The sequence below is a fragment of the Salmo salar genome, chromosome ssa23 (assembly GCF_905237065.1).
Source record: "Salmo salar chromosome ssa23, Ssal_v3.1, whole genome shotgun sequence".
In the NCBI taxonomy this organism is placed as follows: domain Eukaryota; kingdom Metazoa; phylum Chordata; class Actinopteri; order Salmoniformes; family Salmonidae; genus Salmo; species Salmo salar.
In genome coordinates this window covers 20892303-20912147 of record NC_059464.1, presented here as the reverse complement: position 1 = coordinate 20912147, position 19845 = coordinate 20892303, and the positions used below count along the sequence as shown (strand labels likewise).

General features: G+C 45.4%; 1 protein-coding gene across 5 annotated transcripts in view; it reads right to left on the bottom strand.

Annotated features, from left to right (window-relative positions):
- lnx1 (ligand of numb-protein X 1) overlaps positions 1-19626 on the bottom strand; it is a 68752-nt gene extending 49126 nt beyond the window's left edge. Inside the window, exons 1-2 of one of the 5 annotated variants that reach the window (XM_014168982.2) lie at positions 19404-19626; positions 9851-10368 (exon numbers count right to left, since the gene is read on the bottom strand). In XM_014168982.2, the coding sequence (XP_014024457.2) occupies positions 9851-10332 (482 nt within the window). In that variant the 5' untranslated portion in view covers positions 10333-10368; positions 19404-19626. Of the gene's footprint in view, positions 1-3766; positions 4449-9850; positions 10415-19403 lie in introns of those variants that run through there. The other 4 variants (XM_014168981.2, XM_014168983.2, XM_014168985.2 and 1 more) reach the window with 4 other exon arrangements.
- Positions 19627-19845: the final 219 nt, after the last annotated feature.

The window sequence follows — 19845 nt, the reverse complement described above, 5'->3', positions numbered from 1 at the left end:
TGGAAGCGTGTTATGGAAAAAGAGAGTGGATTATGTGTGTTTGCAAAAGGGGTGGTAAGTGGATGCAGTGTTTATGTATTTTGTGTGTGTGTGTGTGTGTGTGTGTGTGTGTGTGTGTGTGTGTGTGTGTGTGTGTGTGTGTGTGTGTGTGTGTGTGTGTGTGTGTGTGTGTGTGTGTGTGTGTGTGTGTGTGTGTGTGTATGTAGTGCATGTACAGGGACAAATTACATAGGTGCTCTTGTGTGTATGCCAGTGCTGCACTGGTTGTTGCTGAAGGAGGATAAAGGGGGTAACTCTATTCCATATTTCATTACGGAGCAACGACGTCTCTCTCTCTCTGTCACAGCTGTCGAAAGGAGCGGACCAAGGTGCAACTTGTTTGTAGTTCCACATTTTTATTTAATCCGTGAAACTTTGCAATACATAAATAACTGAATTTGACAAAACAACAAACCGTGACGCAGAGAGAAACAAACACTACTCAAAATATAATAACCCACAAAACCCAGGAAGAAAAACCCCTACTTAAATATGATCTCCAATTAGAGACAACGAGGACCAGCTGCCTCCAATTGGAGATCATCCCAAACAAGCCAACATAGAAATACAAAAACTAGAACCCAAGAACATAGAAATAGAAAACATAGAAAAACACAAAACACCCCCGTCACGCCCTGACCTACTCTACCATAGAAAATAACATCTTACTATGGTCAGGACGTGACACTCTCTCTCGCTCTCCTGCTTGTGCTGTGTATACTATGTGTGTGTGTGTGTGCAAGATAACATTTATGCACACTCACAGGAATCTACCCACACACTCACACACACTTACGCTGACAGTCTCACACAAACACACATACATATGCATATGCATACGCACACACACGCACACACACACACACACACACACACACACACACACACACACACACACACACACACATAACGCACACATTTAAATGTTCGTATTTTTAACTCTGCATCATTGGGAAAGAGCACCCGTGCTATACGGAGGTGAGACAAATACAATATCATTTGATTTTACAATACTTTATAATATGATTTCCCTCATAGAATGAAATCCCTTTTGTGGGAAACAGGGAAATGCAGCACGACAACTGAGACACAGAGAAAAGCGTAGTGAGAGGAGAAGAGAGTGGAAGCAAGCGAGAGAGAGGATGAGAGAGAAACGAGATGATGGTCAGACAGAGGGAGGCTCCTGGCTGTCAGGGCACTGGATAAAGATGAATGGTGTGCCACTGCTCTCCAGCCAGCCAGAAAAACACCATGTCCGCTCCTGTTTCCCTCTCTATCATGCCACAATCAGCAAAAGCCCCGTCACAGAGACAGCACTGCGCACAGACACACTCAAACACACACACAAACACACACACAAACACACTCACAGAAACACACACACGGGGAGAGGAGAGAAAGCACTCATGGTATTTACAAACAATCATTCATTGCAATGACCCACATACTGAGCGTTCTCCCAATGAGTCCCTCAGTCTCCCATTGCTAAGGCAGCCATACGCATGGATGGACAGATGGAAGTGACCTTATCCCCTCCTGTCTCCTCTTATTTCCCCTGCTCTCTCTCCTCTCCTCTGCCCTTCTTCTTCTATTCCCTGCTTTCTATTTCCATTCTCCTCACCTCCATTACTGTCCTCTCCTCTCCCTCACCTCTCTCGCCTTTCCCTTCTCTCCTCCTCTCCTCTTTTTTTTACCTCTCTTCCCCCCCACCTGTTCTCTCTCCATCTCTCTCTCTCTAGCCATCTCTCACTCTCTAGCCATCTCTCTCTCTCTCTCTAGCCATCTCTTTCTCTCTCTAGCCATATCTCTCTCTCTAGCCATCTCTCTCTCTCTCTAGCCATCTCTTTCTCTCTCTAGCCATATCTCTCTCTCTAGCCATCTCTCTCTCTCTCTAGCCATCTCTTTCTCTCTCTAGCCATATCTCTCTCTCTAGCCATCTCTCTCTCTCTCTCTCTCTCGCCATCTCTCTCTCTCTCTCTCTAGACATCTCTCTCTCTCTCGCCATCTCTCTCTCTCTCTCTCTCTAGACATCTCTCTCTCTCTCTCTCTCTCTCGCCATCTCCCTCTCTCTCTCTCTCTCTAGAGATCTCTCTCTCTCTAGCCATCTCTCTCTCTCTCTCGCTCTCTCTTTCTCTCTCACTTGCCATCTCTCTTTCTCTCTCTCTTTCTCCCTCTCTCTCTCTCTCCCTCCCCTCTCCCCTCCCCCTATCTATCTAGGTTTCATGGCTGTCCAACATGGGATATGGGTGTCTGCAGGAGCTAAAGCTCCACTCAATAAAGGATCCTCATAATGGAACGGGAGGATTTGTAAAGCTTTGCATTGTTCCCCGTATTCATACAGCATAATGGGACATTTCCGTCAGACTGGCGGGGACTGGTGAGGATCCCAGCTTATAGAGCTGTGAGCCCCAGGCTTCAAATGAGTCTACTGAATATAGCCAATATCACTGACAGAGACAAACACAAAGGACCACTATAGACTATTCCCAGAGAGCGAATGGCCACATAGTCAAACGGCATTCCCGCTCAGAAAGACTATACCGATACAGACACACTTAGAAACACACCGACAGAAATCTGTTTCACCACACAACACAAACCTATAATTAAAACCAACAGTCGCTATGCAGACACAATACGTGTTTAGGCTACTTCGTGGAGGATGGTGTCGATTTTCCAAGAAGGTGACATAGTGATCTCCTCCTCGGTATGAAGAGTACAGCTGGCTGGATGAGAAGGTTGTTGCCATGGTGTCAAAGTGTTTCATATTAACTATGACTGACTGAAGTGTTTTCTTCCCCCAGAGGGTGTTGTTATCTTCTATATCTGTCTATCTATCTTTCTGAATCATTGTTGCGGCGGTGAATGTCTGTGTTGTTGTGTTGCTGGGATGTTTGTAGCGATGACTGTGTTTCTCTGTGTGGATATAGCAAGTGTTTGCTCTGTGTTTTGCCTGGAGTGCTCCTCATGAATATGGCCGTTCACACAGTGAACAGGTAGAATGAAGCAGGAATCAAACAGGAACACACAGGTACTGAAAGGTATGTACTCCACACATAAAAACCTCACAAAGAACTCAATAACGCACACATACAGAGACAATCAAAGCATTTAGCCACAGGCATGCACAGGTTCACATTTCGTTACCAATCAATAGACAGCACACACACACACACACACATACAGTAAACACACACACACACACACACACACGCACACACACACACACACACACACACACACACACACACACACACACACACACACACACACACACACACACACACACACACACACACACACATCCTGCAGTCCTGATGAGAGTGCTGCCATGCTGCAGTGCTACTCTGGAACATCCAAACAGACCTTGTCTGCACAAAGCTCTATATCTGTCATGTCAACCGCATCCCGCTGCCACGGCAACCAATGGCCACTGCTACAAAAAGCATTACCCAAGTCAATAACCGCACAAATGGCCATAGCTCCGTACACTCTCTTTGTAGTCAGATCAAAACATAAACACAGACAGACACATGGGCCCAAACGCGCACAAACACAGGCATACACAAACGCATGTACGCTCACACACAGACACACACACACAGACACACACTACAGGGCTGTATGGGCCGTTGGTGAAGGGGAGTGATGGGGTGTTGTTATGGAAGTGAATGGATGCAGCAGGTCTATGCTGAGTGGGACAGTGGGACAGTGGTACAGTACTCACAGCTCAGAGTAGAGGACGTGCAGGTTGCCCACATTGTCAGTGTAGTTGGCTGGGCTGAGCCAGGGTAGAACCAGCAGCAGTAGAGCCTTCATGGTCGATACACAGTCAGCTCTCTCTCGCTCTCTTTCTCTCTTTTCTCTTTCTCTTTCTGCACCGGAGCGCTCTTCTCTTCTCTCCCCCCCGACTTCCTCCTCCTCCACTTCCCCCTCCTCTTCTCCGAGCCTGGCCGTGCTGACCCTCTCCCTTTTTCCCTTCTTTCTTCAGAATAGCTCTCAGGTCTAAATGACTCCCTCTCTTCTTTCTTTCTCCCCTTCCCTCGTTCTCTCCTTTCTGTCTCCTCCTGTCTCTCTCTCTCTCTCCCTCAGGCAGGCTGTGTGGTCATCTCAGCCGCAGAGGCGAGTGGGCCAGCTGCCAGAGGATGAAGAAGAAGAAGAAGCAGCAACAGAAGTAGAGGAGAAGTCCTGCGGAGGTAGAGGATGAAGAGGCGGAGGAGGAGGAGGAAGAGGAGGGAGGATACCCAGGGGAAGGTGGCACATTTGGAATATGATTTGAGATGTGCAGGCTTTAATCTGCTCTAGGCACTAGCGACGTGTAAGAGGATTTGCGCTCGCACGAGTGTGTGTGTGTGTGTGTGTCTCCCTCCGTGTATGTGTCAGAGGGAACAGCGCAGCCTGTGACTTATACTGCAGCAGCAACCACTGAGAGGGAGAGATGGAGCAGACCAAACCAAGGGTAGAGCGGGGGGGGGCACCTGGGGCTTCTCTGATTGGTCACAATCCCTCTCCGTCCCGCACTCACACACAGCTACTGCATTAACCTCCCCCTGCCTGCACATACGCTGGTCAGCTGACTCTTAACCCCTCCCTCTTAAAGATGGGTGGCAGCAGATTGGTCTGATCGCTCCAAAGACCTTACCTACATGTGTAGAAAAAAAACACAAAACGAGAAGGGGAGAGGAAAAACACACTGCCAAATCAATATTCATCACAGAGATACAGTAGAAGCCTGTTATTTCTGAATGAAGTGAAACAGACTGACAGAGTGGGAGAGAACAGGAAAGGGGAGCTTACTGTTATAATAATTATTCATTGAACCAAACCAGTGGTCAGATGCCCATATATTTATTCAGGGAAATTGTTGTTGGGGTGTGTGAGTTGGGACAGGGGGACGGGGGGATGGGGGGATGAGAGAGGCTGAACCATGTTTGATATCTTGAGATTGGGGCTGGGTATGGATAACGAGGGCATGGTTAATAAAGGGGAGTGATGAGGGCACCGTAAGGTGGCATAAGGGCAGGTCCAAGCAGACTACCGGGCTAAATACACACAGTGAGTGGACAAACCATTAGGAACACCTAACATTTAGTTGCACCCCCTTTTGCCTTCAGAACAGCCTCAATTCGTCGGGGCATGGACTCTACAAGGTGTCACAAGCGTTCAACAGGGATGCTGGCCCATGTTGACGCCAATGCATATGGGAAACTGAAAAACCCAGCAGCGTTGCAGTTCTTGACACAAACTGGTGCGCCTGGCAGCTACTACCATACCCACTTCAAAGACACTTCAATCTTTTGTCTTGCCCATTCACCCTCTCTCTGAATGGCACACATACACAATCCATTTCTCAATTGTCTCAAGGCTTGAAAATCCTTATTTAACCTGTCTTCTCCCCTTCATCTACACTGATTGAAGTGGATTTAACAAGTGACATCAATAAGGGATCATAGCTTTCACCTGGTCAGTCTATGTCATGGAAAGAGCAGGTGTTCTTAATGTTTTGTACACTCAGTGTAGACCTCTCTCTCTCTTTCTACATCTTGTTCTCTCTTTTCATTGCTCTCATCTCCCTCCTCTCTTTCATCCCTCTCTCCTTTAGCTGTAATTAGAGAGCCAGAGGGAGTGGCTGACGGTGGTGAGAGAACTTTGATCTCCAGTCATGATATCACGTAACACTTCAAGCCTGCAGCGTCCCACATTTATCTGCTTTTCCTATCGCTCCATCTCTCTCTCCTCTCAATTCCTCTCCCAATGCATTTCATTGCCACTTTTTCCAACATTGATTCTCTCCTCTTTTCATCTTTGTTTTTTCATCATCTCTCTAGAGTATCTAACATCTCCTTTACATTCCATTCCATTAATCTCCTCTCCTCTCCTCCCCTCTCCTCTCCTCTCCTCTCCTCTCCTCTCCTCTCCTCTCCTCTCCTCTCCTCTCCCTCTCCTCTCTCCTCTCCTCTCCTCTCCTCTCCTCTCCTCTCCTCTCCTCTCCTCTCCTCTCCTCTCCTCTCCTCTCCTCTCCTGGTGGTTAGTAGTGGTTTGGGAGTAGTCTCAGTGTAGTGCTGTTTTAAGGTGCACCGGAGTAAGGTACTTAACTGGTGTAAATAGCCCATCCCAATGAATATTTCATGGGTAAATATGTGTGTGTGTGTGTTTAGTTGTGTGTTCTGTGCTGTGGTGTGAGCAGTGTGAACCACACAAGGCCACGGGCTGGCAGGAAATGTAATGTAATTGGATTGTCACAGGATGCAGTTTGAAAGCAGAAACCAGTCTGGCCCAAAGAAGTCATCAAACACACTCAAAAACACACACACACACACACACACACACACACACACACACACACACACACACACACACACACACACACACACACACATCACACACAGTCAGATACACCCTTCACACACACCCACACATTAAGAATATTTGCCTATTTCCATTCCTCTTCAGTTTTCGATCTCAAACCCAGTCTTCCAGAAGGAGAGTAGTTGAGGCTAGACGAACCAATAGAGCAGAGGTTAGTAAAGTGCAGGGTTTTTTCTGGATCAAAATGGGGCTTAGGTGGTGGCCGTGGCCGTGGGCGTGGCCAATGGCGGTCGGTGATCAACATTTTTAGAGGCGCTCATCTTGGCCGCATAGTTTTTTGTTCGTTTCTGTTTTAAAGCTAATTTCCTGCAATTCTACACATTTTGCTATGGGGCTGAGAAAGACACTCTGTCACTCAAATGGCGAGGGGCTGAAGCTAATTGGCTAGAAATTGAATTGGGTGAATTTGGGAAAATGCCGCAGCACAGCTTCAAGGAAAATAGTCGCTTTCAAACTAGGGATTTTTTGGCTAATTGAGGTAAAACAGGAATTCTGCTCATAGATTATACTCCTGAATGCATAATTTTTGGGGAAATTTTGATATACAACATTAGCATTTACTCACTCTAGCATGGTGGTGAAAAATGGTGTTTCATAAAGAAAGTATGCATATCGCCATTAAATAAAGTTAAGGAGGAAATCGAAGCCTACGCAGCCTGAATGCAAAATGTTTCAGCTACGAACCGGTCCATGAGGGATAAGAATGTATTACTGGCTGCATACAGTGTATTTGCATGGTAAAATGACACGACCCCCCCCACACACACACACACACATCAGGAAGTGGCAGGGTCAGAAAGGTCAGGGACAGAATGGCCACCTGTCACAGTAGAGATCAGAGATCAGCCCTCTGGCACATAGCCAGGTGGACTTACATCACACTAACACATACACAACACTAACACATACACAACACTAACACATACACAACACCAGCATATACACAACACCAGCATATACACAACACCAGCATATACACACACAAAGGCCTGCACGTAAGTACACACGCACATAGATCCATGCATTAAAGCACACATTTCCTACTACTGTCCATGCATATGGACAGACAAGACCCAAATCTATTTTCATGTCCGTGTCTGTGTTTCGTGTCCGAAATGGCACCATATTCCCTTTACAGTGCGCTACTTTTGACCAAGGCTCTGGTCAAGCACACTATATAGGGAACAGTGAGCCATTTGGGATGCTCACCACGTAAGAACACAAAACAAGGACCTAAATCTCTTCAATACTCACAAACTCACTGGCATGCAAAGGGATTTGTTAATTTCCCGTTCATCTCATGCTTTGACAGAGTTCTTTACTTGACTTTTGCACGGTAATCTGAATTTAGACAAATCCATCTCCAATCCCACATTACACAGACAGCACTCCCCAAAGGAACAGCATGTACGTATACTGAAAGACATGAAGCACCATGCTACAGGCATAGAAACACCAAGCATGGAAGAAATCAATGCACAAATGCCTGAACACGCAAGCAACCCAATGACCTGACCAAAACATGAACAGACAAGTACAAGAACGTAAACACAAGCACTGCAACTACACACACACATTAAAAAGCCAAGTACAAATAGTTAACATATTTTCACTGGGAAAGGCACTTTATAAATGTATATGGAAAACACACTGTAAAAGGATTTGCAAGATAAACAGGCTATAAACACCTGACCATAAACACACCTAATGAAATAAGACCATAAACCCTACATCATAAACATAACACGCAACCCTGCATGACATCAAGCATAGGACCGCAATTACTGGACCGCGAACACAACCACAAACACAGGACCACAAACACTGAACCCAAGAAAGTGCCGAACCCCGGGCACAAAACCAAAGACCTTATGAGGCGGGTGTATCAGGCTGGATGAGCATTCCCCATTCAGGCCAGAGTGTCTCCTCTCCTCCCCCAGGACGTAGCCTCTCTTCTCCTCCCCCAGGACGTAGCCTCTCTTCTCCTCCCCCAGGACGTAGCCTCTCTTCTCCTCCCCCAGGACGTAGCCTCTCTTCTCCTCCCCCAGGACGTAGCCTCTCTTCTCCTCCCCCAGGACGTAGCCTCTCTTCTCCTCCCCCAGGACGTAGCCTCTCTTCTCCTCCCCCAGGACGTAGCCTCTCTTCTCCTCCCCCAGGACGTAGCCTCTCTTCTCCTCCCCCAGGACGTAGCCTCTCTTCTCCTCCCCCAGGACGTAGCCTCTCTTCTCCTCTCCCAGGACGTAGCCTCTCTTCTCCTCCCCCAGGACGTAGCCTCTCTTCTCCTCCCCTAGGACGTAGCCTCTCCCCTCTACAGATAGATACTGTAACACCTCTTGACTCCTCCCAGAGAGGAGCTGGTCCCCAGAGACCCTGGCCCACCCACACCACACTCACACATCGTGAACGAGATGGAGAGGTAGATATGGAGGATGGAGGTGTGAGTGACAGGACACCCGGGGATGAAGATTGAAGGAGGGAGGGGAGAAAGGGGGGTGAACTTCGAGGGGATTGCAGGCTCAGGTGATAGTTATGCAATCACTATCACTTTATGGGAAACACATTGTTGCACAGTCCCAGTGTATAGCTCGGGAGTTATTTAGTAATTACCCTGTGGGCCTCTAGGCTAGCAGAGTGTTAACGAGCGCTAATGAAGAGAGGAGCCAAGACACTGAACAATGAGCAGCCAAACCTCTGACTCTATAATGATAAACAGAGGAGCTGGGCTGGTTCAGATGAAAGAACCAGGGGGAGGAAGTGCGCTCTCCCCCTCTGGGACTGGAGGGGGTGGGGACAGGGACAATAGGGACGTGGGGGTGGGGATGCTAAGTGTGTATGTTAAACGGAGGTCAACACAAATGTACCACAACAACGTTATGAGCCCTGAGAGAGAGAGAGGAGCAGATGGGGAAAACAGAACACAAATAATAAGCATGCAGCAGTTATTATGGGTGCTGCAGGTAGCTTAGTGGTTAGGGCGTTGGGCCAGAAACTGGAAGGTTGCTGGATTGAATCCCTGAGCTGACAAGGTAAAAATCTGTCGTTCTGCCCCTGAGCAAGGCAGTTAACCCACTGTTCCCCAGGTGCTGAAGATGTGGATGTTGATTAAGGCAGCCCCCTACACCTCTCTGATTCAGAGGGGTTGGGTTAAATGTGGAAGACACATTTCATTTGAATGCATTCAGTTGTCCCTGCAATATCTAACTGTGTTTAGGAAGACGTATGTTACAGACATCCTGTGGGTGTGGAACACTCTTTGCTCTTACAGTGGATTGTGGGTAAAAGTGGTGACATGCATGTTGGGATTCTTAGTTTTTCTCCTAACTGTTCTTGATGTGTCTCTCCATCTCTCCCCGGGGCAGGGCATCAGTGCAGTGGGTTAAGGTGTGCTGGGGTAATGTGTTATTACAGTACATAGTGGGTATGATGGGGGTACGAGACCTACCTGTTCTTGATGTGTCCCTCTATCTCTCCCCGGGGCAGGGCATCAGTGCAGTGGTCAGTGAAGGGGCAGGCCACGGCCAGCTTGTCCAGTAGCTTGTGCACCAGCAGGCTGGACTTGCGGCAGTTCTGCAGCATGAGATGGGTGCGGTCCACGGGGCAGAAGTCACTCTCCAGCAGGAAGCTGGTCAGACACTCCTGGCAGTAGGTGTGTCCGCAGGGCGTGTCCAGCGGCCTGATAAACGGCTGCAAACAGATGTGACAGATGAGGTCATCGTCCACCTCGTCTCGGTACAGGTACTCATGGTTCTCCTCAAGGAGATGTCTCTGGCCGCACACCTGGCACAGCTCCGGGGGAGGGGACTCCAAACCGCCGGTGCCAATCAATGCAGGTGGTGGGAGTCGTTGTGGGGGTGCTGATGCCGTCGCCATCACCATGGCAACATGAGGCACCTCAGCCAATTCAAACTCCCCCTGGCTACTCATGAAGAGGGCTCTTGGACAAGGGGGCTTGGTATGGTGCTGTGGGGGATCAGGTAAATGTCATTAAATGTAAAGGTCCATGGAGCTGTACAGAGAGACAGAGAGAGGAATGGATATTGGATCAAGCTGGAAGGGTGTGACAGTGTTCAGAATGTCAGCGTTCTCTGAGCTGAGCTACAGAACTTGGTGTTGCATAGACACACAAGCAGGCAGACAGACAGGCGTACACACATAGACATACCCTCAGCAGTGAAACATAGAGCAGGAATCACAGCCACTGTGAGAGCGGGCGACAGGTAGCCTACTGGTTAGAGCGTTGGACTAGTAACCGAAAGGTTGCAAGATCGAATCCCTGAGCTGACAAATGTAAAAATCTGTTGTTCTTCCCCTGAACAAGGCAGTTAACCCACTGTTCCTAGGCTGTCATTGAAGATATGAATCGCTTCTTAAGTTACATGCTGAGTTAAATAAAAAACACCAACGTCCCTTTCTTCTAATTTCACTCCTTTTCATTTGTGTGTTCTCCTCTGGCAGAGAAGGCTGATATCGAACCACTGAGGAACTCCTTTGTTTCTCTGGCTACACATTGCATTCACATCCAGTACGTGTGTACTGTGTGGGACATATTATGCACGGTATGAGACAGCGCTCAGAACCACGACGTCATCTCAGAGTCAGGCGGTCTCGCCTGGCACACCGCCGTGAACAGATGGGCAGAGACGACTGGCATCCAAGAACCACGTCACCCTGGCAACGGCCATCTTGTTGGCAACCCGATGGCCCCTTTTTCTGGAGCAACTCTTGGGTCGTCCCGCCTGATTGGCTATCACTTTGGCTAACTATGTTATACATAGTCTGACATTGACTGAAATCCACTAACCTTAATGGGTTTCAACCCTAGAATTAGATCACACATTTCAACACACTGAGCATCAATGCTCATGTACTGCAATGCACAGTGACTAATCGAGCATAAAGTACACCATACGCTATCAGAGATAACCTTTGCCTATACTGTGTGAGAACTTGGCGTGAGGGTTTCTCTTTAACCTATAGCACACCTCTCCATCTTTGCGTGTGGTTGGGGGTCAGGTGTGAACCCAGAAGGTACTAAGCCATTTTCCACGACACGTTCAATAGCCTTGAAAAGGTGACACACCTGACTGTAACAGACGGCATTCAGTAACTGCGGACACACATATACACGTGCACGCCAATGACTGTATGGTGCACAATATGCACTGTACACTAACAAACATGCCCACTAACACCCAGAAACGCTCATACATGAACACGGATACAATACACATCACCTAGTTGTGAACACACACAGACCTTGGCTTACATAAGTGGCCTAAGAGGAAAGCTGTGAGTTATGGCAGTCATCAAAGCTCTGTTTGTTTGCTGTGTGTGTCTGGGAGGAGGACCGTTGTAATAACAGCAGTCTGAACAGTACTATAATTAAGTTAAAGCTCCCTGCTGTGATGAAGTGACTGTATTATCCTGCTACACTCTCTCTCTCTCTCTCTCTCTCTCTCTCTCTCTCTCTCTCTCTCTCTCTCTCTCTCTCTCTCTCTCTGTCTGTCTCTCACTCCCTCTCTCTCTGTCTCTCACCCCCCCTCTCTCTGTTTCTGTCTCTCTCTCTCAGGAGGGGTAGCTTTCATCTCAATACAGACGGACAGAGGGAGAGAAAGGTGGGAGTGAGGTTCACTGGAGCAGTGTACTCTAAAGCTGAACATCTCTCTCTCTCTCTGTCTCTGTCTCTATGTCTCTCTGTCTATCTCTCTCTGTCTCTCTGTCTCTCTCTCTCCCTCTGTCGCTCTCTGTCTCTCTCTCTGTCTCTCTCTCTCTCTGTCTGTCTCTCTGTCTGTCTCTCTCTCTTTCTCTGTCTCTGTCTCTCTCTGTCTCTGTCTCTCTCTGTGTCTCTCTCTGTCTGTCTCTCTCTCTCTCTGTCTCTCTCTCTCTCTCTCTCTCTCTCTCTCTCTCTCTCTCTGTCTCTGTCTGTCTCTCTCTTTGTCTCTGTCTCTCTCTCACTGTCTCTCTTTCATGGGAGGTAGAGGATATTAAGAAGATGATGATAGAGAGGTAAAGTGAGATGATTACCAGTCAGGATAGAGAGAACAGAATGTACACGTGTAATACGTGTGTAGTCTGGACAGACAACAGCAGAAGAACAATCAGTCACAGAGACCTCTGTATCTGAAACTCATGAACCCTTTGTGTCATATAACAGTAAAATCTCTGAAGCTTCCATTCACTAACAGATGCACACACATGCGCACAACAAAGCATTTGAATGGGACACACCTGTGCCCAGGGAGCACCTCCCAGAGCTCATTAGCGTTAATCCTCAGAGTGACAACATGGCTTCACAAAACCACCGCAGAGGAGCTCCAACCCACCCTGCTCTAACCTGCTGTGGAGGGAAAAAGAAAGTGAAACCAGGGGAGAATTCTTGCCCCCTCTAAATGAAGCCACAGAAGTTCAAGGCTACTGCAGGCATGGTTAGCGGAAAACAGGATCCCCGTTATAGTGAATGGAAAAATGGTGATCTTCGTGGTCAATCTTCGGGTAAATAAATAAATCTTGAGAAGACAGTCATAGTACCAGTAATCGCTTCTAACACACCAGATGTATGTCCTTGAACCTTTTATTTTAAAATCGTACACAGAAGAAGTTATAAGGATAATTGAGTTGCTAATGGCAGCCTGCAGTACCCCGGTCGGCCTTCAACTTGACTTACACAATGAGAGGGGGCAGCACTGAGCTAGCCTGCAACGTCACTTCCTGGAGTTGATCAAAATGCATTTTAACCGACTTAATTTGGCGTCAATGCGCTATTGAGTCTCACAAAGGAATTAAGTGTGTCATGTGATTAATGGCTTTGTCCATTCATATATACAGTCATTCAGTGACACACAGCCGACAGCCGTGACAGGCTGAAACGTGACCAGGCTAAAGCCCTATTTATAACCTCACCTTCTTATTACCAGGCCTACAGGATTAATAACAAAGATAAATTAAGCAGTCCTTATAAAGTAATCAGTCTGTTTGGACTTTCTCCATTGGATTTTGTTCACGCCATGTTTAATAAAAAACAAACAGTATCGTCATCCATTTTCAAGTGACAAGTTTTTTGTGTTGCCAAGGTAACCTTTGCCCAACATTCAGGGAGAATAGGCTATGAATGATGGCAAAAAAGGGTTCACATCTATGTCCATACACTATATACTGTATATAAAAGTATGTGGACACCCCTTCAAATTACTGGATTTGTCTATTTCAGCCACACCCGTTGCTGACAGGTGTGTAAAATCGAGCACACAGGTATGCAATCTCCATAGACAAACATTGGCCTTACTGAAGAGCTCAGTGACTTTCAACATGGCACCGTCATGGGATGCCACCTTTCCAACAAGTCAGTTAGTCAAATTTCTTCCCTGCTAGAGCTGCCCCGGTCAACTGTAAATACTGTTATTGTGAAGTGGAAATGTCTAGGAGCAACAGTGGCTCAGCCACGAAGTGGTTGGCCACACAAGCTCACAGAACAGGACCACTGAGTGCTGAACCGCGGAGCACGTACATATCATCTGTCCTCTGTTGCAACACTCACCTACTGAGTTCCAAACTGCCTCGGGAACCAACGTCAGCACAGGAACGGTTGGTCGGGAGCTTCATGAAATGGGTTGCCATGGCCGAGCAGCCACACACAAGCCTAAGATCACCATGCAAAATGGCAAGCATCGGTTGGAGTGGTGTAAAGCTCGCCAACATTGGACTCTGGAGCAGTGTAAACGCGTTCTCTGGAGTGATGAATCACGCTTCACCATCTGGCAGACAAATCTGGGTTTGGCGGATCCCAGGAAAATGCTACCTGCCCCAATGCATAGTGCCAACTGTAAAGTTTGGTGGAGGAGGAATAATGTTCTGGGCTGTTTTTTTATGGTTTGGGCTAGGCCCCTTAGTTCCATTGAAGGGAAATCTTAACGCTACAGCATACAGTGACATTCTAGATGATTCTGTGCTTCCAACTTTGTGGCATCCGTTTGGGGAATGCACTTTCCTGTTTCAGCATGACAGTGCCCCGTGCACAAAGCGAGGTCCATACTGAAATGGTTTGTCGAGATCGGTGTGGAAGGACTTGACTGATCTGCACAGATTCCTGACCTCAACCCCATTGAACACCTTTGGGATGAATTGGACCGCCGAACGCCCATGATGTTGGAAAGAGACGCTCGACAAGCAGGTATCCACATACTTTTGGTCATGCTGTGTGATATTTGACTATTTTTTCAGTTGTAAGGAAAAACCAGTAAATGTAGACAGAGGCCAGAACCGCTCATAGGAGACAAAATCCCCATTTAATGGCTCATGGATAAGAACGGCTCACACACAATGCACATTACACAGACATTCATACAGTGCACAGATACTCTCTCATAGACATGTTGGTTACTGTCTGTCCAATGATCCTGTGACACAGTGTGAGTTGATTAGCTAATAATCATCCAACCCAATGCCGACTCAGCTCATTCCCTTACGGCCCTGGTTGAAAAACAACTCTTTGAACAAGGTAAGTGTGTTTGCGTCAGCATTTGAATGTCTGCCGTATACTAGTGTGTAGGTCTGTAAATGTGTCCCATGCTCCTATAATAATGCAAACAAATGTAGCTTATGCACATCCTACTAGGTAGCCCAACAAAAGGCAGTACAGTAATCTGACAAAGACCCCGGATTGACCTGACAAATCCAAACCTTTCAAAAGCACACAAATTAAAGTTCTATCACAAACACATCCTGTCCCACACCCACCCTGAAACAAACAGTAGGCACATCGAGCACACGCTGGGGTCAGAGTATCATTTGACATTGTGTCTGTCATGTGAAATAGCACCGCATGAACACAATATGGATGCTACGGTGATCACAATGAAGGTTCCATTTACGGTTTGCCTTTTCAACTAACGTATGCCTGGTTCTCCAAGGAGTTACCAGTGCACATAGGTGAGGTATGGTATGTTATCCCTAGCCCATGCAGGTCCACACAACAGGCCTGCAGGCTCAGTGTGTTGTCTGAGAGGGAGGGGCAGACACAGCTGTTCAGAGGTAAAACATTCCACAGATCCATGTTTCTCCTCAAAACACGCCTGCTTAGAGCAGGAACCCGGGACCGGATTTATAACCGTTGCGTAAATTTCACCCATAAACTTGGCGCATGCCATACGTACACATGTTTCCCGTTATCAATCAGACCTGGAATTAATTTGGAACTATTGTAATTAGGCCATGGCAGTTTCTAAAAGAAAGAGCAATGACAAATGTTATCAAATGTTTTTTGGAGGTGTTAGCGGAATGTTTGAATCTTTTGCAGTAACTTATGCTGTATTTGGCAAAGGACTGTGACAGTTTCTAAAAGAAAAAATAACAGCAAATTGTTTTGGAGCAGTCAGCGCAGAACGTTTGACTTTTCCCAAACCTGAACATGCTGGACTGCCCGCAAATTCTGAATTACAGTACTAGGGTTGGCCTCTCCGGTCCTGTTCTAAATAGGTTTAGGACCTATTTGACTGGTTGAGAGTTTTTTGTCACCCTTGGTAAACATAGCTCATAGAAATACATATCACATGGCATTCCACAATGTTCTATTTAGGGGCCAGTACTGTTCAATTTATTTATGCTACCCCTTGGGTATTTATGCTACCCCTGCTATGCAGACGATACACAACTTTACATTTCTTTGTCACCAGAGGATTTTAGCTCCACGGATACATTATTAGACTGTATTAGTGATTTAAAAACTTGGATGGTTCACAACTTCCTCCAGCTAAAAAGCTTTGTAGTGAATTTCCATGAATACAATTGTTTTTAACAGCCAATTGTTGCAGGATATCCAAGGATTGTTATTGTTGGAACCAAAGCAAAGAGAGAGAATCTGGCCGAACATTTTAATACACTGGCAATAAAGATAAAACCCCAAGTAAAAAACCTGGGTATTATTTTAGATTCTGAACTCAATTTCAGGTCACACATTAGGAATGTGACCAAAATAGCTTTTGTCGCCTGAGGAACATTGCCAAGGTGCGGCCGTTTCTCTCAGGCTAGTACAGAGAGACTCATCCATGCTTTTATAACAAGCAGGCTTGACTTCTGTAATGCTCTCCTGTCTGGTCTACCCAAGAATGCCATTGGTCAACTGCAAAACATACAAAATACTGCAGCAAGGGTACTGACCAAGACTAGACAGAGACCACACATTACACCGGATTTAAGTTCTCTGCACTGTGAGTTTTACAATTAATTTAGAATTCATTTTAACATTATTCTGTTGTTTTTTAAATCAATCCACGATTGTGCACCCCAATACATGCCAGACATGATTTTAAGTTATGTACCCAGTAGGTCCCTCAGGTCCTCTGACGTTGGCCTTTTAACTATCCCAAAGCCTAGGACCAAGAGGCATGGAGAGGCAGCCTTTTGTTACTATGTCCCCAGCCTCTGGAATAGCCTGCCAGAGAACCTGAGGGGGGCTGAAACTGAGGACATTTTTCAAAGATATCTTAAAACACCTTTTTAGCTTTGCTTTTCCTTAGGGTGCTTTTTAGTCGTTCAGTTTTTATTGTTATGCTTTTGTTATTTATCCTCTTATGTTTGTTCTGTAGTAAATATTTTCATTTTTCTTTTCTTTTTCCTGTAAAGCACATTGTGTTGCATTCCACATCTGAAATGTGCTGTATAAATAGATCTTGATTTGATTTTATACTTAGGCTACAGTGGTAGCATAGCCTACATAGAACTACGTCAATGTAAAATGTCAACTGTCTGTTCACCTGTTAAATTCAACTGTGTATTATAAACCGCACTGCCTATGGGATTGCATACAGTAAAACTTTAAATACATAACCTATCTATTTACCAGGCTAGTAAGCTGAATTAAATGAGACATGCGCATGGTAATTTGTTGTATTGCTACTTCGGGAATATGAACGCATCACGGCCAGAAAAGGTGAGGAATTATTCTGCAATGGTTATGAAAACAAAATAAATAGGAAATAGATTCCTATGTATAGTTATTTTAGATTTCAAAAATAAAACACATTGATTTTTGCTTTTCTCACTAAGGACAATGTTTTTATTATTATTATTAATCTTTTTTTTATACGCTTATCATCATATCCCCCATTTGCACTAGATACTTGCCTGTTTGCAATACGTTACTTCAACAACTACAAAAATGTGCTTACCTATGGTCTAACGTTTGCGTGGAGGACATTCTCACGCCAAGTAACTGGCACCACTCATGTTTTGGGGTATATTTCTGCTTATGCAGCATTTATAAATGAGGCCCCTGCTGATTATAAAGCTGATGAATAATAAGAACCAAATGAATAATTAATGTGTCACACTGCAGATAATCATGACATGTTGAGGTTAAGGGACACAGAAGGGGACTGACTGTAGGCTACTCATAACGACTGCACAGAGAAAATGGGAATAAGATAATATACAGGATGAGATCAAATATATTCGCACTGAGCGCAAGATACAATGAACACGTGCATACACACACACACACCCATACTATACAAATGGTTTGGTTTGAAGTATGTGCACATATGAAGTGTATGCACACAAATATCGAGTGTATGTACACAACGCAGGCAAAGTACTTGACACTTGTAATGGATAGGATGAGACCTACATTTGGTCCATGAAGGATGTAGGTTAGCCTATGCAACATAATATTAAATATGTGTACATAAGATTTCATTCCAAAACGCTATATATCAATTTTCAGAAATGTTGGTAAATTAGCTTTTATTGTTTAAAGAAATTATGAAAGAGATTGGTTTCTTTTTTCACTATCTAATCATGGCATTGGGTTTTTCAATGGCAGACATGTATTTGTTTAAGATCAATCACTTGATGGTTTCATTTCAGAGAGACAAATAATCATGTTTTTTTGCAAAATGCTACATACTGTATCCGCCTAACTCTAAGAGAAATAAGTAGTACAGCTAGGGTTTACATAGTCAAATGTAACAAATAACTACATTTTTGATAAAGAAATGTACAAATGATACATTTGTGACATCAATATTTCAAAAAATAATTCACAAAAATAATTCAATACAGTATGAGATCTGTATGTAAAACATTTACATTTCACATTTTAGTCATTTAGCAGATTCTCTTTTCCAGAGCGACTTCTAGTAACTGCATTTATCTTAAGATATCTAGGTGAGACAACCACATATCTCAGTCAAATATACAAGATAACAACATTCCATTGCAGCTAAACAATGGATATGTGTTTTGCAAAATAAAAACGCATTTTCATACACATCTGAAATCTGTTAATTAAACAGCAATATTTTAAACACCCATAAGCAATCATTTTCTTATGAAAAATTTGAAAAACTGGCTGATATAACATTTTGGAAATAAAGTCTTCATAAGTAGTCAGTTCATCGTTATCTAGCCAGATGGTCGAGATCTAAGGAACTCTAGCCTACTACATGTACCACTACTTTTAGAAGCACCCGTAAACAAAGAACTTAGATACGAGCAAAGACGCTTCCCAGATATAGAAATATATCAAATACAAATATAAAACATCTACACCCTGTCCATCAAAGTTCTGTCTATCCTCTCTATCTCTATGATCTGAGTGTCTATTAGAAATCTCCACAGATCTGGTGCTGAGTCTCTCTCTCTCTCTCTCTCTCTCTCTGAGCCAGACCTCTAAATCTGACTGCCCAGTCTTGGACAACAGAGCTCAGGGCAGAGCAGAGGAGCAGGCAGCCATTGAGCTCTTTGGAGCGGCTCTAACGGCTCAGAGTCTGTCTGGATCAGCACATAGTTACTCTCACTCAGACGTTCAGGTCACTGATCACAGATAGAATGGATAAGTTACTTTACAGACACAGGCAAAACATAGGGAGAGAACATGTCTGACGTCCACTCACGCAGACACAAACTCGCAACGCAAGCAGCATTCAGATGAATCTCTTAAAAGTACACAGACAGACGTATGAGACAATAGACAAACTGTCAAGTAGACTACTCCTACTTACTGTAGCAAGTCAAACTTTAGCAAGTAATAGTGATACAACATCCAGTACAGTCTTTACAGTTCCGACTACAGGGACAAGAGCTTGCAGGACTCACAGAGCGTTGTTCACTTCAGGCAAAGCAGCTTCACCTGGACAGGTAATGCTTAGGAAATAGGGTGTAACTCTAGACCTGTCAGAGAGCTACAGAGGGAGAGGGGGAAGGAGGGAGAAAGAGAGTAGGTAGGTGAACTGACAAAGGACTTTGTCCCGGTCACAGCGTCTGTTGATTGGCTGGGTGAGTTTAGCCGGAAATGTTAGCCGGCTGCCCGTCCTGTGAGAATTCTGGGAAAGAGAACAGGACAGAACAGAGTCAGAGAGTTCTGGGCGTGCTGTGACGACCCAGAGCTTGCTGCTCACGTCAGGAAACTGATCCAGGTGACCAGGAAGTGGCAGAGACGAGCAG